The sequence below is a fragment of the Chiloscyllium punctatum genome, chromosome 22 (assembly GCF_047496795.1).
Source record: "Chiloscyllium punctatum isolate Juve2018m chromosome 22, sChiPun1.3, whole genome shotgun sequence".
In the NCBI taxonomy this organism is placed as follows: domain Eukaryota; kingdom Metazoa; phylum Chordata; class Chondrichthyes; order Orectolobiformes; family Hemiscylliidae; genus Chiloscyllium; species Chiloscyllium punctatum.
In genome coordinates this window covers 13,664,917-13,690,955 of record NC_092760.1, presented here as the reverse complement: position 1 = coordinate 13,690,955, position 26,039 = coordinate 13,664,917, and the positions used below count along the sequence as shown (strand labels likewise).

General features: G+C 41.4%; 1 protein-coding gene across 2 annotated transcripts in view; it reads left to right on the top strand.

Annotated features, from left to right (window-relative positions):
* Positions 1 to 25,632, top strand: part of syt13 (synaptotagmin XIII) — a 28,292-nt gene extending 2,660 nt beyond the window's left edge. The window contains exons 2-6 of one of the 2 annotated variants that reach the window (XM_072591831.1): positions 6,342 to 6,558; positions 10,746 to 10,880; positions 12,524 to 12,834; positions 18,786 to 18,909; positions 23,880 to 25,632. In XM_072591831.1, the coding sequence (XP_072447932.1) occupies positions 6,342 to 6,558; positions 10,746 to 10,880; positions 12,524 to 12,834; positions 18,786 to 18,909; positions 23,880 to 24,184 (1,092 nt within the window). In that variant the 3' untranslated portion in view covers positions 24,185 to 25,632. The remainder of the gene's footprint in view (positions 1 to 6,341; positions 6,559 to 10,745; positions 10,881 to 12,523; positions 12,835 to 18,785; positions 18,910 to 23,879) is intronic. The other variant, XM_072591832.1, reaches the window with a different exon arrangement.
* The last annotated feature ends 407 nt before the right edge of the window (positions 25,633 to 26,039 follow it).

Sequence of the window (26,039 nt, the reverse complement as noted above, 5' to 3'; positions counted from 1 at the left end):
GTTTTTGTTTCACATCTCAGGGAGTGTTCCCGCTAAGCTGTACAGCAGCTGTGAAATCCCAGGTATGCTGATTGGCTTGAACAGTGAGTGGCTTCTGGAAGCTGGTGTCATAAATGGATCTTGGAGGTCTGTGTCGTGGCAAATAAATTACGTGGAACAGTGATTTCAGTCCAAGGCCCAGCCATCTGAAGCTGCTTCACTTCATTAGTGAGCTTCCCTCCAAAATAACATCAGAAATATGGGTGTTTGCTACAAGTTCAGTGTTTTGTAGCAAGTGCGATTCCTCAGATACTTGGGCTAATATGTGACAAGCACATTTCAACTATAAAAGTGCCATCTTCAACAAAGGACCTGAGGGGCAACTTTTTCATGGAGAGGATGGTGCATGTATGGAATAAACTGCCAAAGGAAATGGTAGAGGCTGGTACAATTAAAACATTTAAAGGGCATCTAGATGGGCATATGAAAAAGGAAGAGTTTAGAGGGATACGTGCCAAATGCTGGCAAGTGGGACTGGGTCAAATTGGGATGTCTGGTCAGGCCAAAGAGTCTGTTTTCATGCTGTATGACTCTGTTACTATTTCTCACAAAATAAAATCTAAACATTGTTCCTTGACATTCAATGGCATTCATATCACTGAATGCCCCAATATCAATGTCATGGAGGTTATCATTGACTGGAAACTGAATGGTTTTATGTTAATATCATAAATACAGTGGCTACAAGAGCAGATCAGATGCTAGGAATTCTGTGGCAAGTAACTATCCTCTCATCTCCCCTGTTCATCAGCTGCAAGGTTAGGTCAGCAATGTGATGGAGTGCTTCTAATTTCCTGGATGGGTGCAGATCCAATAACAGTTACGAAGCTTGACACCATCCAGGACAAAGTAACCCACTTGATCGGCACCACATTCACTAACTTTACTCATTCAGTACCTCTCCCACCAATGTACAATGGTTACACAAGATGGACTGCAGAAATTTCCCAGAAAACTCCTTCTGACAGCACCTGTCAAACCTCCAACTTCCCTTACCGAGAAGGACAGAAGCAGCAGATACATAGAAACACAACCACTTTCAAATTGCCCTCTAAGTCACATACCATCCTGACTTCTATATAACTATATCAGCTTTGGCAATGGTACTCTGTCTCTAACTGAGTGTACTCATGGCCTGGTACCAAAATGTCAGATTGTTTACCAGTTGCCAACTTTAATGTCAAAAAGGTCAAATGGCTTGTTACTTGCCAATTGCATTGGTGCCACCTGTCTTAAAAACAGGTAGATGCAGGATCAGTGAACAAAAGACTGCACAATGGCAACTGGACTGAAAGTGGTTGAGTAAAATAACTGCAGCAATCAAGTCCGCTCCTTCCGTTCCCCCAACAACATTAACTTCAATTCACTTTTTATTTTGAATAAAATGATTCTGTGTAGAAGTGGTCACCTGCATTCTCCCACAGAAAGAAGTTAACTTTCTTCCCACTGAGTACATCACAACGTGTTAACATCCAGTTCACTCGTTTCAGCTTTTGGTTAGTGTAATGTCCTGTTGTCTCTTAAATTATTCTGCAGAAATCTGGGTACATTTTAACAAGAAACTTTTTAGTTTTATTTTCCTTCATATGTTACTTAGTCATTGATTGACATAGTTTCAGGTGATCATAATCCCATAGGCTAACTCTGTTAAACCATTACTCCATACTTATGTCAGATACAGTACATATGACTTGCAGAATTAAAGCTCCCATTATACTTGCACAATATTGCACATAAACTTTTTTATGCCTATCTTCTCGTGCTCAGTATAATGTTCCATTTTCTTCACCAATTGTCCTTATGTGCTCATTACATTGGATAATAGACCACTTAGGCCAACTGGGGGGGTGCCATGTTTATGCTCCACAAATCTACCACCATAAACTTTGATTCCTTTCTCCCTCTCTGTTTAGCTAGCTTTCCCTGAAATGTATCTACATCAGACAGTGTGTGAGGGAGAGAGTGTATGTGTGAGGGAGAGAGAGTGTGTGTGTGAGAGAGAGAGAGTGAGTGTGTGTGTGTGAGTGAGAGAGAGTGTGTGTGAGAGACAATGTGTGTGAGAGACACGGTGGCACAGTGGTTAGCACTGCTGCCTCACAGCGCCTGAGACCTGGGTTCAATTCCCGCCTCAGGCGGCTGACTGTGTGGAGTTTGCACGTTCTCCCCGTGTCTGCGTGGGTTTCCTCTGGGTGCTCCGGTTTCCTCCCACAGTCCAAAGATGTGCAGGTTGGGTGAATTGGCCATGCTAAATTGCCCCTAGTGTTAGGTAAGGGGTAGGGGTGGGTTGCGCTTCGGCAAGTCGATGTGGACTTGTTGGGCCGAAGGGCCTGTTTCCACACTGTAATGTAATGTAATCTAATCTAATCGAAGTCAATTGCTTCAACCATTCCACTTGTTAGTGAGTTTCACATTCTTCCTACTGTTTGGTTGAAGACATTTGTTATGAATTTCCAATTTAATATTTTTTGTTTTTGCTGACTATATTGATGGCTTCTTGTTATGTTTTAAGACCATAAGACCATAAGACATAGGAGTGGAAGTAAGGCCATTCGGCCCATCGAGTCCACTCCGCCATTCAATCATGGCTGATGCGCATTTCAGCTCCACTTGCCAGCGTTCTCCCCGTAGCCCTTAATTCCTCTAGACAACAAGAACCTATCAATCTCGGCCTTGAAGACATTTAGCGTCCCGGCTTCCACTGCACTCCGTGGCAATGAATTCCACAGGCCCACCACTCTCTGGCTGAAGAAATGTCTCCGCATTTCCGTTCTGAAATGACCCCCTCTAATTCTAAGGCTGTGTCCACGGGTCCTAGTCTCCTCGCCTAACAGAAACAATTTTCTAGCATCCACCTTTTCAAAGCCATGTATTATTTTGTACGTTTCTATTAGATCTCCCCTTAATCTTCTAAACTCCAACGAATACAATCCCAGTATCCTCAGCCGTTCCTCATATGCTAGACCTTTCATTCCAGGGATCATCCGTGTGAATCTCCGCTGGACACGTTCCAGTGCCAGTATGTCCTTCCTGAGGTGTGGGGACCAAAACTGGACACAGTACTCCAAATGGGGCCTAACCAGAGCTTTATAAAGTCTTAGTAGTACATCTCTGCTTTTATATTCCAACCCTCTTGAGATAAGAGACAACATTGCATTCGCTTTTCCCCACAAGAGAAAATATTCTTCCTGGATGTACTCTGTTGAAATTCTTTGATAATTTAAAAGAACTTTTTTTATTAGGTCACCCCTCTGCCTTTTTATCAAGAGGAAGGAGATCCACCCTGTCAATCCTTTCTTGATGTTTATACCCATGTGTATCTGGTGTCATTCTTGTAAATCTCCCCTGAATCCTTTCCAGTACCTCTACATTCTTTCTATTTTGGGCCAAAACTTCTGCAGGTGACAAACTACATATACTGGATTACCATTGCTCAGAGTGGATCGATAATGTTGATATTCTTTACTATTTTGCTTCTACCATTCCATGGAATACAAATGTACTTGTTTCTGTATTCAATTGACAAGATCACCCTGGGTCCCAAGTAATATAACTTTACTAATTATCTTATCAAAATTAGTCTAATGTGGAACCTTGTTAAATGCTTTACTAAAGTAAAAGTAAAAAAAAAGTCTACTGCTCTGTCCTCATCAATCTTCTTGGTTACTTCCTGAAAAAACTCAAATCAAGTTTGTGAGACAAAACCATGCTGATTATCCCTAATCATTCCTTGCCTCTAATTGCATATAATTCCTATCTTTCAGAATCACTTCCAACAACTTAACCACGACCAAAATCAGACTCACAGCTCTATAGTTCCCAAGCTTCTCCTCCCATCCCTTATTAAACAAAGGTAACATTTGCCACCCTGCAGCCATCTGACACCTGACCCATACTTATAAATGATGCAAATATTTCTGCAAGAGGCCCTGCAATTTCCTCCCAAACTCTCCACAACATCCTGACATACACTAGATCAGATCCTAGAGATTTGTCACCTTTACATTATCTAAGACCTCTCTTCTTTAATGTGAACTGTTTTCAAAACATCGATATTTATTTCACTGTGTTCTCTAGCCTCCATTTATTTCTCTACAGTAAAAACTGACATGAAATATTCATTTAATATCACTACCATTTCCTGTGGTTCAACACAAAGATAGCCTCTTTGATCTTTGGCAAATGAAGTGTAATTTGGATAACTGCGAGATATTGCATTTTGGTGAAACAAATAAGTGCAGGACTTACCCAATTAAAAGTAGGGCCTTGGATAGTATTGTAGAAAAGCAAGAATGAGCAATTCATGTTCATAATTCTTTGAAGCTTGTGTCACATGTAGATAGGGTGGTTAAGAAGGCATTTAGCACACTTCATTGCCCAAACCTTTGAGTATAGGAGTTGGAATATCATGTTGAGGTTGTACAGGCCCGGTGGTGAGGCCTCTTCTGGAGTGCTGTATCCAATTCTGATCACCCTGTTATAGGAAGGATATTATTAAGATGGAGAGGGACTGTATGACTCTATGGAGGAAGCTGTTGTAGGTTAAATTTGTCTCCAACCAGTTTAGATTTGTACGTAAAATAAAAACAAGATAGCTGTCAGACAATAATTGTAAAATTTAGAGTTAAGAGACAATTTAGATGGATACATGTCACTTTAGTGTGGGTCTCCTTCACAAGACAGATGCTAGGTGAAAACTGGGGATTTATGCACAATGGCCTCAGGTTAGTGCAAAATGGTTAATCACATCTAAAAGAACAGGATAAACAGCAAAGATCTAATTTGCTGAGCTAGAAACAGAGAAGCTCTGTGGTGAAATTAAATTTTATTTTCGTACAATGAAGCCAGAGTTTTCTCATGGCTCCCTTGCCTAACATTAAATCAGCAGTTCCCAGAAATATTGCTTATATCAACCAGCTTTAGGACAAACAGCTCTCACCGTGTCTAATTAAGAGTACTGCTGTCGATGAGATTAAACGTTATTAAAGTATTATTACCTCAACAGGAATGAAAATTGGGAGGAATATCTAAGAGGTGTCTGAGCAAATATTAATGTAGCTTGGGGAGAGACTTCACAAATTGTTTGAGAGCTGACTACACCCTGAAAGAGTTGAGTGGTTTTGGTTGAGTGCAGAGTGTAACCATGAATATGTGGCCACTCAGGTCAAGGGATTGGGTAGGTCAGATTGGTGAATGAAGTTCATGCACCACTTGGGTGCTGAGTTTTTTCTACCCTTATTCAACCAGAAGATCTTAATACATACTATTTCCCCAATGATGTGACTGACTCCATGGATACGTTTAACTGTTATGAGACCCGTTACACTCTCTGGGTGTCCCACTCCCTGTCCATACTCCAAGGCTGGTGCTCTCTGTCTCTTTCCAGTCCTGTCCTTGCCAGTATGGGTACCCTTGGTCACAGGTAAGGTGTACTCTGCCCAGACAAGTGTGTCCGAGTTTGCACAAAATCAGTATGATTTCAACCTGAACAAATACTAACCAATCAGTCTGCTCTTGTTCATCAGTAGAGTGTTGGAAGGTGCCATCAACAGTGTTATCAGGTGGCAGCAACCTGTTCATCAGTGTTCACTTTGGTTTCACCAGGGTCACTCAGTTCCTGACCTTATTACAACCTCTGTCCAAATAGGGTCAAAAGATCTGAATTCTTTCCATCAAAGTAATAGTTGACCAAATATGGCACCACAGAGCACTACTGAACAAAATGCAGTCAACTGGAAATGGGAGAAATCCCACCAAGGGTCGGAGTCATGCCAAGCACCAAAGGAATAGGTGTGGTTATTACAGGGCAATCACCTCATCCCAGGACATTAATTGCAGGAAATGCCCTAGAGCCAACCATGTCTAACAGCTCATCTCTATCATAAGGTGACAATGGGATGCTCACCAATGATTGCAGAATGTTCATTTCCATTTGCAAATCCTCAGATAATGATGCATTCTGAGTCCATATGCAGCAAGACCTGGATGATACTCAGGTTTGGGCTGATAAAGAGCATGTTTGACATTGTTGTGTAATAAATAATCCCACATCTATGATGAATTTACTCTTTTAATGATTGATAAAAGGGTAGGGGATAGTCCATCTCTCCAGCCTCAGCAACTACTTTCTAAAACCAGTAGAAGATAAAAGGTGCGTGGTTGAAAGAAAATAAGCTGTGTGCTAGCAGCATGTGATCACAAGAACATGAATATGCATAACAAAAGCACATATGTTACCTACACCAGCCAGTTTTCTAAGTTCAATTTCTCCTAAACATAAGGCTCTTGTTTAATTGCTGTCACAGTTTAGTTTGAAGAAGACTACAGAGCCAGTCCAGCCAAGGACCCGGCTGACAACCCCAAAGATCTACACCCCTGAACCAGTGGTAACATCACCGGAATTCATAAATTACACTGACTACACATTGGGATCAACAAATGAAACAACATCAGTCGACGGGGGAGAAACTGACAGTTTAATGGCAGACTCATCTGAAGAACTCTTTATTATTTCCAAGAACGGTAAGGCAACGCTCCAACGAGTGAATAAAGTGCTGCCAGTCCTCCATGATTTAAAATATTGCCAGCATAGTAACAATTTTGTTCTACAAGTCACGCCCTAAGTGGGTGACAATTTGGTGTCCTATGTGCAGGAGTACTTCTGGGACCCCTGTCTGCCCCCGTGTTAATGCAAGTCAATAAATTCTCCATGGTGTGATTTAGAAATGGGAGTAATATTTTCAAAAGTGAAATCGTTCTGATTGATCCAGATAGCAATATGGATTGTACAATGGATTTCACAAAGTGCTGCATGATGCTAACCCCAAAGTTGTCTGCTGGATTTTTTTTTAATAACTGAAAGGTCTCCCAGCATTGTGGTTTGCCTGTGTACTGATCTCAGCTGGACTGTCAAGGAAGGAGATATTAAGAACAGGTGAAGATGACATTTCTTCCAGGAAGTTAAGCATCTATTGATGTTAAAGAAGGGTTAAAATTCCTTTAGGTCTATTTTCAAGTCTGAAATGAGGACTCCTGAAATTGGACTCAATCCTTCATTAATGCTGCTCGGATGAGCTCCCAAGGAGACAGTTGTGTTGTATTGATCTTGTAGATTAACTAGTTAGAGCATATCATATAAATAGAAATCATTATTGTGGTATTTGTAATCTTGAAACCTTAGTTAGTTAAATACAATTTGTTATGGACCAGCCCAGGCACTCCCCCTGCCCCCACCACCCACCCAAAATAGTAAAGGGGTAGCCTAAACCCCAACTTTTATATTGATTTAAAGAGAAGTGTAAGGTGTTGTGTTCCAGATGCAGTTCAATTGGTCCATCACTACTTTAGCAAGGTTACTTTGCAAAACATTAAGATTCTCATGTGCTGCCTCTCTCCAGTCCAGCAGATTGAAATACTGAAAATAACAGCCTGTCTCTCCTTATTTCTAAGAGGAAGCCTATTGTCTAAAACTCTAGCAGTACAGGACTCAAGCTGCTACCTCAGCAGCAGCAGAAAGCTTCTCAATAACTGAAAGCAAAAGTCAAAACTTTCCTGGGTCTATGAGAGCCCTGAGCCCACCTACTCCTACTTCTTTTGTCTAATTAAAGAAAAACACTCTGGGATAACTCCAAGCTGTTTACTAACTGCCTGTTGAAGCAGACACCCCAGTACCACAGTGGAAACACCTCTCTGCAAAAGAAATGGCACAAAAAGTACATCTCTCTTAAAGGCACAGTACCATCACCAATTTAATGAATATGGCAGGGCAGTGGAAGTGTTGCAACTGTAACATGTGAGAGTGCTGGACACCACTGTGATTCACGTAACTACATCTTAATGTGTTTGTAGCTCAATGACCTTAAGCTCCAAGTTAATGAGCTGGAGTCTGAACTTCAGACATTATAATGCATCAGGCACTGGTGTCAATATTGGGGAGCTGTACCACTGGGAAATCCATTATGCCTTTATTAGTACTGCCCTGGGATCCTGGTTAATAATAAGCATGACTGTAGAGAAGACTCTAAATCCAATAGTATGAGCTAGGGGAGGGTTCATATAAGAGTAGACTTAAGGAATTTAAAGAAAAAGGACATGGCAATACAGCAGAGCAGCATAAGTGTAACGGTACCCAGAGTACAGCATGAAGGGACAGAGCAAGAATAGGAATGTGCAAGCAAGAGTAGAAGAAAATGGCAAAAAGACTGAATAAAAGGCATTTTATGAATGTTGCATGTGTTCAGATAAAAAGATTGATAAATTGGCTGCGCAAACTAAAATTAATGGGTATGACATGATGGACATTACAGAGACATGGTTGCAAAATGATAAAGGCTGCAAACTGAATATTTAGGCATATTTAATATTTCAGGAAGATGGGAAGGAAGATGAATGAGATAGGATATCTGTTAAGAATGAATAACATCATCATGGTAGTGAGAAATAATTTTGGCTTGAAAGATCAAGATATTGAATCAGTTTGGGTGAAAGTAATTAGAAAATGTTAGTAGTCACTGGTGGCAGGAGCTTAAGGTTTCTACAGCTGCTTTCTTTTCGACCTTAGTGTGCAGTGATACGGAATGCATTAGTTCCTAGATTTTGGAAATATGCCAATGTATTGGAAAATTACAAATATCATACTTCTATTCAGGAAAGTAGGGAGGCAAAAAGCACAAAACATTTGACCAGATAGCTTAACATTGTTATTGGAAAATATTAGAATTTGTTATTAAGGAAGTAGTAGCAGGACATTTAAGAAAAAAAAAACTGTGGTGTTATCAGGTAGAGTCAACATAGTATTAGAACTAGAATCCCTACAGTGTGGAAACAGGTCATTCGGCCCAATAGGTCCACACCAACCCTTCAAAGAGTATCCCACCCAGACCTATTACCATACAGCTATTACTCTACATTTCTCCCAACTAATGCACCTAACCTACACATCCCTGAACACTATGAGCAATTTAACATGGCCAATTCACCTAACCTGCACAGCTTTGGATTGTGAGGGGAAACCCACGCAGGCATGGGGAGAATGTGCAAACTGCACACTGACAGTTGCCTGAGACTGGAGTCAAACCCAGGTCCCTGGCACAGTAAGGCAGAATTGCTGACCACTGAGCCACCATGCCATCCCTTTTATGGAAGGGAAATAGTTTTTGACAAATCTGTTAGAGTTTTTTGAAGATGTAACACACAGGGTTGATAAAAAGGGTGCTAGTAGATACAGTGTACTTGAATTTCCAAAAGAATTTGATAAGGTATCACGTGAAAGGCTGCCAGATAAAGTAAGAGCTTCTGGTATAGAGGGTATTAGCATGAATAGAATACCAATTAATAAAAGGAAACAAAATCAGGATAAATGGGTCATTTTCAGGTTGACAAACTTTAACTTTTGAGGTGTTATAGTGATCAAAGCTGGGCCACATTGAAGGGGTTGAGTATATGGTAGTTACATTTGCTGAGATATTTGTAATGAGATGGCCCACTTTGGCAGGAAGAATAGGAAAGCAAAATTATTTAAATAGAGAGAGAGACTGCAGAATTTCATGGTACAGAGGGAGCTAGGTGTTATGTTACATATGTCAAAAAATGTTAACATACAGGAAGTGAATGTTAACTTGTCGGTGCAACATTGAGGGCCAAAGGGCCTGTCCTGCATTGTTATGTTTTATGTTCTATGAAGTGAATAGGAAGATAAATGGACTGCTGGCCTTTATTGCATGAAGAATGAAATATAAAAATAGAGAAATCCTGCTAGATTTGTACAGGGAATTTATGGCACCTTAGTTAAGGAAAGATACATGCCTTGGAAGCAGTTCAGAGAAGATTCACTCGGCAGATTCCTGGAATAAGGGAGTTGTCTTAAGAGAAAAGGTTGAGATAGGTCCACTGGATCATTCAGAAGAGTGAAAGTTAATCTTATTGAAACATAGAAATCTGGAGGATTTAACAAAGTTGAAGCTGTGGGGCGTTGTTGGAATTTAAGATAGAAAGTATGGTTTTAAACTAAGGGATCTCTGATTTGACTTAGTAATGAGAAGGGAGGTGTGTTAATCTCTTCTACAGAGACAAATAGAGGCAGTCTCATTGCCTATATTCAGAGCAGAGTAAAACAGACTTTTGATTGACAGGAGTCAGGTTCGATAGACACAGACAGGAAAGTGGAGTTAAGGCCACCTCCTCCTGCTCTTGTTATTGTGTTGATCTGATCTTCTATTCAGACAAGGCACAGTTAAAAGATTCTTAACCTGAATGAGGAGTCTGGAAGAGCAGCCTGTTCTGCGGTAGCCTCTGAGATGAGCCTGTATTGGAACTGTACTGTGCGAGGGCAGCCCTATATGGCATTAAATAGTGACTGGATAATTATTCAGATATGACTTTTAAAGACATATCCATATGGCCTACATTGTGATGTTGCTATTTAATGTGTTATATAGAACTTTATCACTTATTGTCCTCTTGTACAAGTTTTAGAGAATTGTTTGTCATATTGGGCCATGATGTAAGGCAATTGTAGAAGCTTGACAAAAAAAATTACAGTTTGTGATAAATAACTCAAAACATAAAATATTGAGTTTGGAGGTAACTGTGACTGGTTAGGTGGTTGAATGTGCGAGAATCTGTGATAATGTGGTATGAAAAATTTTGCCCCATCCTTTGCCTGAATGAAGACTCATTACTATTCTTTCCTTCCTTCTGATTATATATAGCTGCTGTTGATGCTGCTTCTCTATCTGATGATTTGGAGAGTGAAATATCTGAAGATTGGCTGGAAGCTGTGAAGCTGCATTATGCAACAAAATATAACTACCATAAGTCGGAACTGCATCTCACCATTATTGAAGGTGTAGCATTGGTTCAGTATAATTCAGGGCACAGTGTAAATGAGGTAGTTGCCAAAGTCATAATTACTGAGTTCTGGTGATGAAGCAATCATGTGTAGCAATATGCCTGGGAAAATGTTTGGTGATTCAGCTATCTTGCCTGTTAATAAACTCAAGACAATTTTCAACTATGCTGGACACATTACCACAACATCCGTTGACTTCTTGAACTCAGGCCTCCTGGTGGGACTTCTTGAACTCAGGCCTCCTGGTCTAGAGATAGCAGCATTACTTCTGCACCACCAAAGCTCTTTCAGTTACACTGGACTTCAACTAGTTAGTCCCCTACCATGCCCAGACATTTACAGTTGCCAACTATGATAAAGAAAATTAAGTTTAATTTTCTTTCCTCTTCTTCAGGTTGACTTCCATCAACACCAACACACAATCCAGCACTCTCTGTCTGGCCCCTACTTATCTCATCTCCCTCCCGCCCTGGCTGAGTTAGGGAACTCACAGTAGCATATTGCCACTTGTCAGTGCTGGATGAACTGTAGTGTTGTGTGAATTTGGCGCTCTTAAACCACTTTCAAATTCAGTTACTGCCTCAAATCGCTTCTAATCAAGAACATTACTGGATTAATGTTTCCTTTAGAGAGTAGTCTCCCATTATGCTATAACTGTCACAATGGTGCTGTAGCTTCCAATTGCTCCAATCACTGGAATTTTTAGTTTACCATTTCAGAATGACAATGCTACCATCAGTTTCTTCAGCATAATTTCCTATTCTTCCACCATCCTGTGTTTTACACAAAGGTCTTTGCAATTCCATCCCTGCTTCCATTTCCCAGTCCCTTTGTGCAACGTGACCTTTTTATGAAAGGACAGTTGGGTGAACTGGGCATCTTTACCCTTGTTACTCAGTTGGACATTAAAAACATAAGGGAATTGCAGCACCGCTCCATTCTTTTGCTTTCTTACAGCACTCCTGGGAAAGGAGGATGTGCAGATGGATGGATATGCACTTTATAGAGTGACTTTCTCATTCTCGAGGACCCTGTGCATTTCACAGGCAATAATTTACTTTTGAAAAGTGGCCACTGTTGTTTAACTGGCAGATTGCTTTCATGGGGAATTGCTGTGCACAATTGGACAAGATCATAGGAACAGAAACGGGCCATTTGGTATTCAAGTCTGTGCCAGGCTTTATCACCTAATGAGCCATGTAGTCTGACCTTTCCTCCCTCCTCACACATTTCTCTTTTGGAAATACTTCTGAACCGACTTCAATTTGTGACAGCGAATTGCATTTTCTAATAATTCTTTCTGTAAAGAATTTTTTTTCAAACCTCCCGGTTAAAAATTGTGGTTTTGGCTGTCTTGCCACTCCACTTGTTCCACAGACTGTCATTTGAAACCTTAAATCTGGAATCATGTTTTTGATGTATTTAAAGTACAGGTTAAATGAAGAAACTTGAAGAAACCAAAAAGTAGCATCTGGTTGCCCTTCACGTAAAAACCATTCTCAGGGATGATGGTGTCATACTAAACAGTGCCTCATTCATTAAATCATTTTTCTTAGATAATGAGTAATATTGCAGCCAACAATTCAGATTCTAGCTTGCTTTCTTTCTTCCTTATTTTATTATTTTACTGTTTTCCAGCCCAGTTCATAGATACAGTGGAAAATATGAACTACTGCGACATTTATGTCGTAGGTACTTTGGTCACGAAACTTGGAAAGACTGAGGCCGAGACCTCCAACCAAACCAAGACCTTATTCCCAGTTTGGCAGGAGACTTTGATCTTCCCAGTCTCAGAAGAACACCTGCGGGATGGGATATTGACGCTGGCTCTCTACAGCTATGACAGGTATTCCAGGCATTACTGTGTGGGAGAAGCACAACTCCACCTACCTGACATGCCGATGGATGCAAGAACCAATTTGTGGATCAATCTGAAAGCTCCTAAAAAGGTATTACCTTTTATACCTTCCCAGTTCAGTTTGCTCACTGAAATTTGTATATGTATATGTTATTGCAAGGCCTCTGGGATCACAACGACCTACATAAGCGGATGTAGTGAAGCAGCTCAATGTCTGAATTATTAATAGGACCAATCAGGCAGAGAGGAAGTATTTGTAGATTGTGGAAAAAACTTGACTGTATAAAGACTTGTTGTAAAGGGAAATGAAAGCTGTTGAATTGCCTCTGATTGTAATGCTAAATATTATACAAAGAAAGATTTACTACAACCACCTTTTGGAACTAAATGTGAGTCCAGGCATCTTTCTCACACCCACCGACAAAACTCAACCTAACGCGTGGCAAGCAGTTTGTTTAGAGCTGACTGGCGAGCTTTGGCACATTTCTCAGCCCATCGAGGGCCTCGACAGTGACGATCCATGGCGACTGTCAATGTCTCTCGAGGCCCACTCCTTAGGGGTGGAATGGTGAGAAGATAAATGTTTTCTCTCCTCTTACAGGGTGAGGGTAAGGAAGGGTGGTGTTTTGGTGTACCATAGGCATGGTGGCCTCCAGTTTTTAGAGGCTAAACCTTTGTTTCCCCTACGTTTGCCAGCATTTCGCCTCAAATTTGAGTGAGTGAAGACATTCCCAGACCCCTAACGTGGCAGGTAGATTGCCGTGGATACCCAGTTGAGAAAACGAGCCACCTTTCTTGCTCACCTGAGTAGGCAGGTGATTGGGGAGATGGTGAGTTCAGTCCCTTAAATGGGTGGTAAGTGCCTTCTTCAAAGCCTTAATTTATAGCATGTTGAGATTCCTCAATTGATCTTCTCTCCTTGAACAATGCCATAAGGTGCCCACCTTTTGTACCAGGTGATCTTTGCTGCAGGCAAAAACAGATTCAACTTGAAACAACCTAGTGAATCGCTGTAAGTTGCATGAGTTGATAGATCTTCATTCCTTTTCCCAAAGCAAAGTGGGTTTCCCTCGACCATGTCTGATGGTCTCTCCATGTGGTTTCTGAGAGCTTCACTTAACAAAACACATTTATAGTAAGTATAACATGGGTACCCCTCCTCCCACCCTACCTCCTGTAAAAACACCATCCCTTATTCCCAATTCCTCCACCTTCACCGTATCTGTTCCCAGGATGACCAATTCCATCTCAAAAAGTCCCAGATGGCCTCCTTATTCTTCAATCGCAACTTACCTTCCCACGTGGTTGATGATGCCCTCCAGCACATCTTCTACATTTCACGCACCACTGCCCTTGAACACCACCCCTCCCAATACAACAAGGACAGAACCCCTCCCGGTCCTCACCTTCCACCCCACCAACCTCCGCATACAACACATCATCCTCCGCCACTTCCACCACCTCCAAATGGACCCCACCACCAGAGATATATTTCCCTCCCCACATCTATCAGCGTTCCGAAAAGACCATTCTCTCAGTGACTCCCTCGTCAGGTCCACACCCCCACCAGCCCAGACCCCACGACTGGCACCTTTCCCTGCCACCCCAGCAAGTGCAAAACCTGTGCCCACACTACTACCCTCACCTCTGTCCAAGGCCCCAAAGGATCATTCCACATCTGACAAAAATTCACCTGTACATCTACCAATGTCATCTACTGCATCCGTTGCACCCGATGTGGTCTCCTCTACAGCGGGATGACAGGATGCCTTATTGCGGATCGTTTCAGAGAACATCTCTGGGACACCCGCACCCACCAACCCCACCACCCCATGGTTAAACACTTCAACTCCTCCCCCACCCACTCTGTCAAGGACATGTAGGTTCTGGGCCGCCTCCACCGCCAAACTGTTACCATCTGTCGCCTGGAGGAGGAACGCCTTATATTCCACCTTGGGACCCTGCAACCACACGGGATAAATGTGGATTTCAACAGCTTCCTCATTTCCCCTCCCCCCACATTATCCCAGTCCCAAGCCACCAACTCGGCACCGCCCTCCGGACCCGTCCATCACTGCCCCCTCAGATCTATCACCTTCTCCCTCACCTTCATCCACCTATCGCTTTCCCAACTACCTTCCCCCCCCGCCCCGCCCCCCCCCCCCCCAAACTCACCCACCTCCCATTTATCTCTCATCCCCCCCAGCCCACAAGCCTCATTCCTGATGAAGGGCTTATGCCTGAAACATCGATTCTCCTGCTCCTCAGATGCTTTTCCAGCACCACACTCTCAACTCTGATCTCCAGCATCTGCAATCCTCACATTCTCCAACATGGGTACTCCATGGTGGTGATTGTAATGAGATCAGCCAAGTGGACCTCAGACAACAGGAGTTCCATCATTGGGGCTGTTAATCTGTCCACTCTGGGAGCCATGGCTGACAGATATAAACAGGAGTGTCAGACATCCTGTTCATTCTGAGAGCTGGATCAGTATCAAGGATTCTCCACAGGTAAATAAAGGGGGACTTAGTGATGGGATACTGGCCTCTGTGGAGCTTTTCAGTGGCAATGGGAGAAAAACACACTCCTGAAGAAATTCAATCGCAACAGTCGCCTTTGAGTTGGGGGAAGCATTTCTAACATCATGCCATTATTTGGAAAGCTTGACTCCTTCAATCCTGCCACCAAAGACTGGACCCAGTATGTGCAAAGAATGCATTAGCTTTTCCTGGCTGAAAAGCAATGCATAATTCTCCTGACAACTTTTTTGGTTATTAGAAGCCTAACTTTCCCCGAGTCACCACGTAATGAAAACTTTTAAGAGTTGGTGGATTTATTTAAAGAATATTACAACATGAAACTTCTTCTGATTCTGAGGTGCTATCGGTTTTACTCAGCAATTTGAGAACCAGTGGAATCCATATCAGGATTTTTGATGAGGTTAAGATGACTGACAGAGGTGTGTGACTTTGATTTAACCCTTCATGAGATGCTGAGACCCCGTTTGGTGTGTGGGATTAATGGTGTAACCATGCAAAAGCACCTTCGAGCTGAAGCCCAATATAGGCTTCAAACAGGCACTGTAACTGGCCTTTTTCATTGGAAAAGACAGCAAGTGGAGTTTATGAGTGCAGAGTATTCAGATGGAAGTGGATACCCTCCTCAGTCCAACTGATCTTTGGGAACACCATTTGCGTGAAGGCAATTGCATAGCCTCAGGACATATCCTGAACAGAGGGACTCTAGGTCAATCCACAGCAAAACCCCAAAGCAAAGCTAAGCCTTGGCCAAATGGTTAACGTGTTCTTCAGGATCCAGGCCAGCAAGCCATTGTAGTTGCTGCTGGTATGTGGATTCAAGACAGCAAGAGAGTCCCACTAGGCCTGAATTGAATGAAAGAACTCATAGGCCGACATTCAGCAGAGTTCATACCCTAGAAAGCCCACCTACATCTGGCTTGGAACAGTTAAATTGCTCAGCAACATCCAAATCAGATCCAATCAAAATAAATATCTGGTTAAATGGCCACCTAGTTCTATTCGAGGTGGATATCGGCGTGGCTGTTTCAGTGATGGCAGAACCAATCTTTAACAAAATTCGCTCTGGACTCCAACCCTTAAGTTTATGCAAGATCTTGGCTAGACTGAGAACCTATACTGAGAAACCTTTATAGATGAAGGGTACTTCGGTTCCAGTGTCTTATGAGAAGCAGCTGGTTTAGTTACAACTGATTTAGTAAAAGACTCGGGGCCCAAGCTTGGTAGGGTGAAATTGTTTGAGAAAGATTCACCTAGATGAGATCAACATTTTTGATTAGAAAATGGCTGCTTGAGAGACATTTTTCAGGAAGGTCCAGGGACTATCAAAACAGCCAAGGTCACTTTGCATGTCGACCAGGAAGCAATTCCATGATTCTGCAAGGCCCCACCCAGTGCTGTTTGCCTTATGGGCAAAAGTAGAGGCAGAAATCAGAAGGTTGGAAAGCAAAGGAATCATCAAGCCAATTTGCAGAATGGGCAGCACCAATCGTACTGACTGTGAAGCCCAACAGGTTGATTTGCCTTTTTGGGGATTTCAAACCACTTTTCACAGCTGGATAAATACCCAATCCCTTGCGCAAGGGATTTATACACTAAGCTGCAGGGGGTGCTGTCTTTCAGGAAGCTGGACATGAGTCATGCATACCTACAATTGAGGATTCCCAAAAGTATGCTACAATTAATACCCGTAAGGGTTTGTACCAATATACAATGCTATTTGGGCATTTGGGATATCATTAGTCTGTTCAATTTTTCAGCAGACGAGGGAGGACATTTTGCAAGGTCTATCCCAGGTCACCATTTATCTAGATGACATGCTTACAACGGGGAAGACCAATAACAAGCACTTAGAGAACTTGGACATAGTCCACAGACATTTCTCTCAGGTGAGCACATTGACTGAGTAGGGAAAAATGTATGTTCCAGGCACCCCAAGTGATCTACTGGGCTGCAGAGTCAACAAGACTGTGTTACACCCATTGGAGACAAGGAGAGGGCGATCAAAGTGCCCCAGCTCCCATGTCTGTATCGGAGGTTCGGTCTTTCCTTGGGCTGGTGAATCATTACAGCAAGTTCATCCATAATGTGGTTTCCATCCTGGTACACTTGCCTCAGCTCTTCTAAAAAAAAGGATTAGCCTTGGAAATGCTCACATAGCCAAGCCACAGCTTTTGGGGAAGTGAAGAAACAGCTATCATCCTCTAAGGTGTTGGCATATTATAATCCCAAGCTAGATCTGGTATTGATATGTGATGCCTCCCCGTATGGCATCAGGGTAGAATTAGCAAATGATGAAGGAGCAAAATGTACCTGGCTCCTTGACAGCCTTTCCAACTGTTTTGGAACCCGTGGGTTCTCCCCCTCCATCTAGTTTTGAAGATAGCTCAGAATCTGAGTTGGAATGGCAGGTGTCACCACCTCGACATCTTTGCTGCCTGGAGAAAAGTGAATGTCTTCTGAGACACTCTGGGCACAAGAAATGAGCTTGTATAACAGGCAGAGTTGGAGGAACCTGACCGGGTGTTAAAATGCCCCAAGACGAGCTACAAAAAAAAAGGAACTGGCCTATGTCCTTGGACTCAGATGGTGAGGGACGCCAAGATTGTAATGAGGTCAGTCAGATGGACCTCAAAGGAGGTTCCTGATTGGACCATATTAAGAGCCCCAATCAAGGATCCTTGGCTGACAGAGACAGGATTGTCAGACATCCTGTTCACTCAGAGCTGGCTCTGAGGGAGTTGAATAAATATCAAGGACTCTTCATGTGTAAATAAAGTATGACTTGATGATGGGATACCAGCCTCTGTGCAGTTATTTCACCTACCTTCCTGTAGGAGGTGTATGAGTGCATTGTAAGAAAATTATCATACTCTTCTACCTCCTGAAAAGAAATTCCTGTTCTGTAGCTGTCATAGCTCCAGTAACAGTGCAATTTGAATTAGGAACTCAACAACCAGTTAATGGGAATTCAGGAATCATATGGGTTTTATATATTGAGTTAGTGACAATGAATCTATTTTTATGACACTTGATTAGATTTTTTAGCTTTTGCTCAGGACATAAAATCAGCCTTTCATTGTCTGATGAATAATAATGGAAGAGTGTTGAGCCTTGCCCTGACAATACAGGACCTGTAAACATGTTTTTATCTCTGTTTCTAAGTACGACTGATGACAATCCAATTAACTTGTGTTCACTTGCATGTGATTCTGAAGTGTTTATAGGTCCCAGAGGTATAAACCAGAGGCAATAAGAGAACAAAGTCTGTTTAGTTTTCACATACAGGCAATTCATTGGTAGAAAATTCAATAGCAGTTTGGTTAAGTGTACTTCTGTGGTGCTGCCTAATCTATATTTAGCACATTTATATTGGAATTATACAATATGATTTCTGTCTTTATGTACTTGAGCAAATTATGTGAGGAGGAACTGCTTTTGGGAGCAGCTACTGCTGATGATTAAGAACTTTTCAAATTGTCACCAATGGCTTGTTTTCTAGGACTCTGTAACGTCGCCTGGTGAGATTTTGCTTTCTATTAACTACCTTCCAGCTGCCAACCGTCTCATTGTCGTTGTTATGAAGGCACGACACTTAAACTCAGACGAGCTGAAACATCTGATAGGTAAAAGAGTCAACTCCTAAATACACACATACCTTATTTTAAGAAAGCATTTCTTTTGTGACTTTTCAAGAATTTGCCAGTTTGATCTTTGTACAATTCCCTGCATCGTTTCATGTCCTCTGACTGAGGGAAATGATGAACAGCCTGTTATCAGTTACCACATTGATTCCTCCAGCGGTGATCAAACTCATTGCTGTCTTTTCAGATTTAACCTCTTGAGATGCTGCTCAGATGCAAATTTAAGTCAAACCCATTGTCATAACACCATCAGTCAACACGTTGACCTTTTAACAGTTTCAGAACACTCCCTAACCCTAACTGTTTACCCCTGTAAATCCAACATTTTTATTTCTTTTCAAGAAAAGTTTCAGCAACTTTATAATTTCAGACGATTGCAATTGGCTATCAGCACTGGTTAGCCTCAGGGAATCAAAGTTAGTGAATTAGAGTAGCAGGATGCATTTTACCTCTGTTAAGATAGAAAGCAAGATTTCTACACTAGAGAACTGATAGAATATACTCTGGCATCATTTAGCAGATAAAGAGGATAACCTTTGGGATAAGGAGAGACTGGACAGGCTGGGACATATTCCCCTGGAGCATAGGAGACTGAGGGGTGACCTTCTAGAGGTCCATAAAATCATGAGACACATAGATAAGGTAGATAGCCAACAGCCTTTCTCCATGATAGGGGAGTCTGAAACTAGAGGATATAGGTTTAAGGTGAGAGGGAAGAGATACAAAAGGGTGCAGAGGGACAATTGTTTCACACAGAGGGTGGTGAGTTTCTGGAATGGGCTGCCAGAGATAGTGGTGGAGGCTAATACAATTTTGTCATTTAAGAAATATTTTGACAGGTACATGGATGGGATACGTATGGAGGGATATGGACCAAATGCAGACAAATGGGACCAGATTAATTGTGAAAATTGGGCGGCATGGGCAAGTTGGGCCAAGTTGCCGGTTTCCATGCTGCAAACCTCTGACCGTATTGTAAAGGCCATCCTAAAGCTGGGTGCCAATTCCCTTGTGTATGTATTTGCAGAAGGTAATGAATGACAGCCACTGCTGCATTATTAATCCTCTGTGTATTTTACCATTTCTCATTGTATTTCAAATTTTTCAGTGGGTTCCTGTTTTACAAAAAACACTTACTGTCCTATCAGTAAATTAAATAAACAGGACGCCTCAAACATTTCCATCCAGTAATAGCACAAACCAATTTTGACACATGCAGAACTTCAATTTGGGCAGAATGCATAAGCATCAAAATGTACATGCACAATAATGTTGGAAAATTTAAGTGTGAGTATTGTTAACCAGATTCAGTTGGTAGCACTGTCCACTTTGGTTATAGGTTTGTCCCAAAACACAAACTCCATTGTAGGACAGTTAGAAGATAATTCCTTCATAAAAGATGCTCTTTATATGAGGCCCCATTTGTAAGTTCAGGCAGATGTTAAAAATTAGGAGAAAGTGAGGACTGCAGATGCTGGAGATCAGAGTCAAGAGTGTGGTGCTGGAAAAGCACAGCCAGTCAGGCAGCATCCGAGGAGCAGGAAAATCGATGTTTTGGGCATAAGCCCTTCATCTAGATGTTAAAAATTGTAGGGTTGGCATTTCAAAGAGTGGGATCCACAGTCAAACACCTGATGTGTGACTCATGTTCAGCCAAGACAGGAACAGTGGTGATGCAAAGGCAAAATAGTATAGAAGCTAGAAATAAAAATCAAACATGCATGATTTGGAAAAAAAGTGAATGTACTGTAGCCAAATTTGCAAACAACTCAAATATAGGTGGAAAGGCAAGTTGTAAAAAGGGATATAAACAGTTTGCAGAGAGCTATTGATAGGTTTAGTTGGCAAAGTTAGCAAATGGAGTATAATGTGGGAAAATGTGAAGTTATTCATTATGAAGAGAGAACAAAATATTTAAATGGAGAAAAACTACTTAAGGCTGCAGCACAAAGGGACTTCAGGGGGCCTGTGCACGAAACACAGAAAGCTGGCTCACAGATGCAGCAGGTAGTCAGGAAGGCTAATGGAATGTTGGCCCTTATTTCAAGAGGGTTGGAGTATGAGAGTAGGAATGTCTTACTGTAAATGTACAAAGTGCTGGTGTGACCACGTCTGGAGTACAGTGGGCTGTTGTGATTCCCTTATTTAAGGAAAGCTATCATTTAATTGGAGACAGTTAAAAAGAAGGTTCACAAGGGTGATCTCTGGTATGGAGGGATTGTCTTATGAGCAAAGCTTGGTACTGCATTTACTGGAGTTTAGAAGAATGAGGGGAGACCTCATTGAGACATGTAGGATTCTTAAGGGGTTTGACAGGTAAATGCTGAGAGGATGTTTCCCCTCATGGGAGAGTCTAGGACCAGAGGGTATAGTCTCAGAATAAAGGGGCACTAACATAAGACTGAGAAGAAGAGGATTGAGTGTCTTTGGAACTCCTTGCCATAAAGAGCTGTGGAGGCAGAATCTTTGTGTACATTTAGGGCTGAGATAGATTCTTGATCAGTCAGGGAATCAAAGATTACAGGACAAAAGGCAAGAAACTGGAAGTGAGGAATGTGAAATCAGCCATAATCCTATTGAATGGTGGAGCAGATTCAAGGGGCTGAATGGCCTACTCCTGTTTCTACTTCTAATGGTCTAATGTCTTATGTATGGAGAGAGAAATGGTTAATGAACCCAATCTTTGCTTTCTCACTCAGGGTCACAGGGTTGACTGAGTTACTTGGCCATATGCCAAGGACAACTGGTTAGAAAATTTGCCTCAGTTCATTGGGACTCTGTCCCAGTTGTTTTAAGATCTGTAAGGCCCTCTGAACTTCACTTCTTACACCAACCCTCCCCTCCACATATGCTCCCATAAATTGTTACTTGTTGATTATAGAGTGAGTGAAAGGATTTTATTTCATTTAACCACCTCCGTTTTATAAAAGATTAAGAAGGAGGTATGCCTTTTGAGTTTAGCTGTTTAGTTATCAGAGGGGAACTCTGTTTAGTAATAGGTATGTACTGTGAAAAGAAGTAATGAGCTATTTCACATTGATAAGTGTTGAACTGGTAAGCAAGAGAAAGCACCCATTCAGAATTCTGCCTTGCAAAAAGAATTGTTATTACAATCCTATAGGAATGTCAATCAGAGTAATTCACTTTCTCAATACCAGAAGCCTCTCCCACTTCAGAACTTAATCTAGTCCAAATAACCATATAGACATTGATAAAACTATACAAAGAATAATTCATTGATTAAACTAAACCAAGAATAATTCATTGATTGACACATTTTGAGGTAATAAGTAGAGGAAAACACTCCATTTTCATCTATCAACCGTGATGTGGAGGTACCAGTGTTGGACTGGGCTAGACAAAGTCAGAAGTCACATGACACCAGGTTACGGTCAAACAGGTTTACTTGAAATCACAAACTTTTAGAGCGCTACTCCTTTGTCAGGTAAAGTATCACTGAACATAATATAACTGTAACAAATTGGGGACTCATCTGGGATCTGGACAGATTTGGCTGGTTCATGCATGGATCTGGACAGATGTGAACAGTTTTGGGGTAGGAAAGGTCCCAGCAGATTTAAACAGATTTGGAGATTAGTGCCCTAGATCTTTACATAAAACTTAGGTGAGAATTGAAAAATCTGTTTAATTTATGTTACTTGGATAAATCAAAAGTCGGGGGAGTGGCTCTTAAGATTGCTAAAGAGATTCTAGGGTTTAAGGATGCTTTCTAAATTTGCCAAGAAAGTCTAGAAAGACAGGAAGAAAATGGGAGAAGACAAAGCTCTGGGAGACATAACCTGGCTGTAATTTTGAGAGACTAAATTCTATTGTTTTATGGTATAAGTGGGACTCGTATTTTTTGAAACAGCATGCCATGAGGATTTTTTTTATTTGTTAGTAGTTCTGTTCAATTATTCATTGTTAGAGTTAGATAAATTGTTACTTGTTGATTATAGAGCGAGTGAAAGGATTTAATTTCATTTAACCACCTCCGTTTTATAAAATATTAAAGAAGGAGGTATGCTTTTTGAGTTTAGCTATTTAGTTATCAGAGGGGAACTCTGTTTAGTAACAGATTGGAATATAACAGCAATATTAAATGTCACTTCACCTGATGAAGGAGCAGTACTCTGAAAGCTCGTGATTTCAAATAAATCTGTTGAACCTATCAAAACCAAACCCTGCTGAGTTAACCTATTAATGAGTCTTGGAACTCAGCCTAGTATTCATAATGACGCCATCTGGGAGTTGTATAAACAGAGACAGATGTATTAGCTCAGAATTAAGAGTAAAGTTACACCTAACTCTGTTCCAATGTCACACTTCAAGTAATGTACAAGTATGCTGTGACAACATGGTCCCTATGATGTCTTCAAAAATTATCACTGTGCTCTCTATTACTGTTACACTACACCTTGGCTACACATTAGGGATTGGATTGGTAGTGCCCAACACTCACTTTGCTTTCATTGCAACTGATAGAGGAAGGTGACTTTTAATCCAAAGAAAGACTTTCATTTCTGTAACACTTTTAATCATTTCAGAAGCTCTTATAGTGCTTTACAAGTAGTGAAGTACTTTTCAAAAATAGTGTATTGTGTCTTACAGTTAATATGCCAGTATACTTTTTAAGAGACATGCTCATGATATCATCACAGCATCATTGTATAAAATATGAGTTATGATGTCCTAAGTTTCCACTTTAACTAGGGCTATTAGAAGTAGAACACACTGATGAAAGCATGCTAGTCTTGGGATCTGAATAGCCTGGTATTAGCCCAAGCACTGAAGTGCATGTAACTGTAAATATTTATATCTATCAATAGCTGTAATAAGCATCCAATAATCAAAGGTCTAATCTTAAGTTATTCCAGGTTTTAGCTTAATATAGAATTAGAGAGTTTGTTACCCTGCCTCAGCTGAAATAAATTGTGATTTGTTCTTTATAGATGTTTCAGTGAAACTCACCCTGATGCACCAGTCCATGAAACTGAAGAAGAAACATACCAGGCACGTGAAGCACAAGATAAATCCAGTTTGGAACGAGATGATAATGTTTGAAGTGCCCTATGAGCTACTGTTTAAATCCCATCTTGAGATAGAGATGTTGAACCAGGACTGTACAGGGCAACACCACTTACTGGGCAAATGTAGCCTGGGTCTGAATTCTAGTGACTTAGAGCTAAGTCACTGGCAGGAAATGTTAAACAAGCCCAGGAAGCAGATTGCAATGTGGCATAAACTATATGCATAATCCTTTCCTGGGTAAAAACAATGACTGCAGATGCTGGAAACCAGATTCTGGATTAGAGTGGTGCTGGAAAAGCACAGCAGTTCGGATGCTGCCTGAACTGCTGTGCTTTTCCAGCACTACTATAATCCCTTCCTGCTCCATTGCATCTACTGGGAGCTTTCAAGCTCCTGAAAAGATCTCTTTTCCTGAATAACCAATGAATAACGGCCCAAGAAATTCAATGGTGCTGTGCCCACCTCTCAATCAAAAAGTGGGCTCATTACTCAATGAAAATGAACTTCCCATCATATTCGTAGATGCATGAACTGTATTTTAGGCCCATTGCTTTAATGTGTTTGGCACTTTGTTTATGCAATTTTGGGGCCCATTTACAGCTCTTAATTTGAAAAGATTGAAAAACTATGTCCTACACACAGCCTAACTGAAGGGATTACTGAGGGCAGTCACCAAAACTTTACGTTTTCTGGTGAATGCTGAACAGAATGTGGTTTCCTGGTGTTGCAGAAGTGTTTGACCCACCCTAAGTCCACTGCATTGAGATGACCATTACCAGTTTCTGCCTAGCCCTCTCCCTCGCTCTCTTGAACATCCCTCCTCGTGATTATAACTTGCTCCCTGTCCTTGTCAGTTGCCTCGTGCTTCATTAATCCAATTATAGTGTCTCACAAATACTTGTCTGATTTTGTTTTTGGGTCAGTTGGCTTCCAACACAGAAACCATGAAATCCATCACTGGTAATCTGGCATACCAAATGACATTAAACATTTTTAGCAGGAAAGCCATCTGCATACAAATGGGTACACTGCATCATGAAATACATTACCAAATAAGTGCTGTGGGGTGTTACAAATAAAGACAGCTTTGCTGTCTGCAATATATTGAATTTTAGGTCTAGAAAATCACTCAAGTAAAATATTCCCCAGATGACTGTACAGTTTTATCATAATTTACTTACTGAAAACAAAGTACAGTATATGCTGACATGCATCATTTGATATACTCTTGACACACTGACTACCAGAAATATCACTACCAATATTGAATAGTAGCAGTGTCCACCATCTATAAGATGCAATGCAGAAATTTACCAAGGCATTTTCCAAACCCATGACCATTACTATCCAAAACACAAAGACATCACATACAAGGTAACATCATGGCGGCACGGTGACACAGTGGTTAGCACTGCTGCCTCGCAGCGCCAGAGACCTGGGTTCAATTCCTGCCTTGGGCAATTGTCTGTGAGGAGTTTGCACATTCTCCCCGTGTCTGCGTGGGTTTCCTCCCACAGTCCAAAAGTGTGCAAGTTGGCCATGCTAAATTGCCCATAGTGTAGGTTGAAGGGGTAAATGTAGGGGAATGGGTCTGGGTGGGTTGCTCTTTGGAGGGTCGGTGTGGACTTGTTGGGCCGAAGGGCCTGTTTCCACACTGTAAGTAATCTAATCTAATTTGACCATTTTTTTGGGGGGGGGGGGGAAGGGGTGTGGTGTAGGGAAGGGGAGGGAGGAGCTGGCTAGTGCTAACAAGCGAAAAAAACTTAACATTCTCATCTCACACTCGATATATACTATCCTTCAACTCTATTCAAAGTTATTGAATTCAGGAGCACATGAGCCTTTCATGCTTCAGCTCATTAGAACAAATACAAATCATGTATCTATGTGCTGAAATCATATTTGATCACCATGCTATTTCATTGACATACCCATTGGTTATCTTCATATATTGCCAAGTAATATTATTAGCTAATTAAAGTCACTGAGTGCCATTGTACAGTATGTGAAGCAAACAGCTCTGTATTCACTGAACAAGGTATAGTTTAGTGACTGAATGGCACATAACACAGAAGAACCTA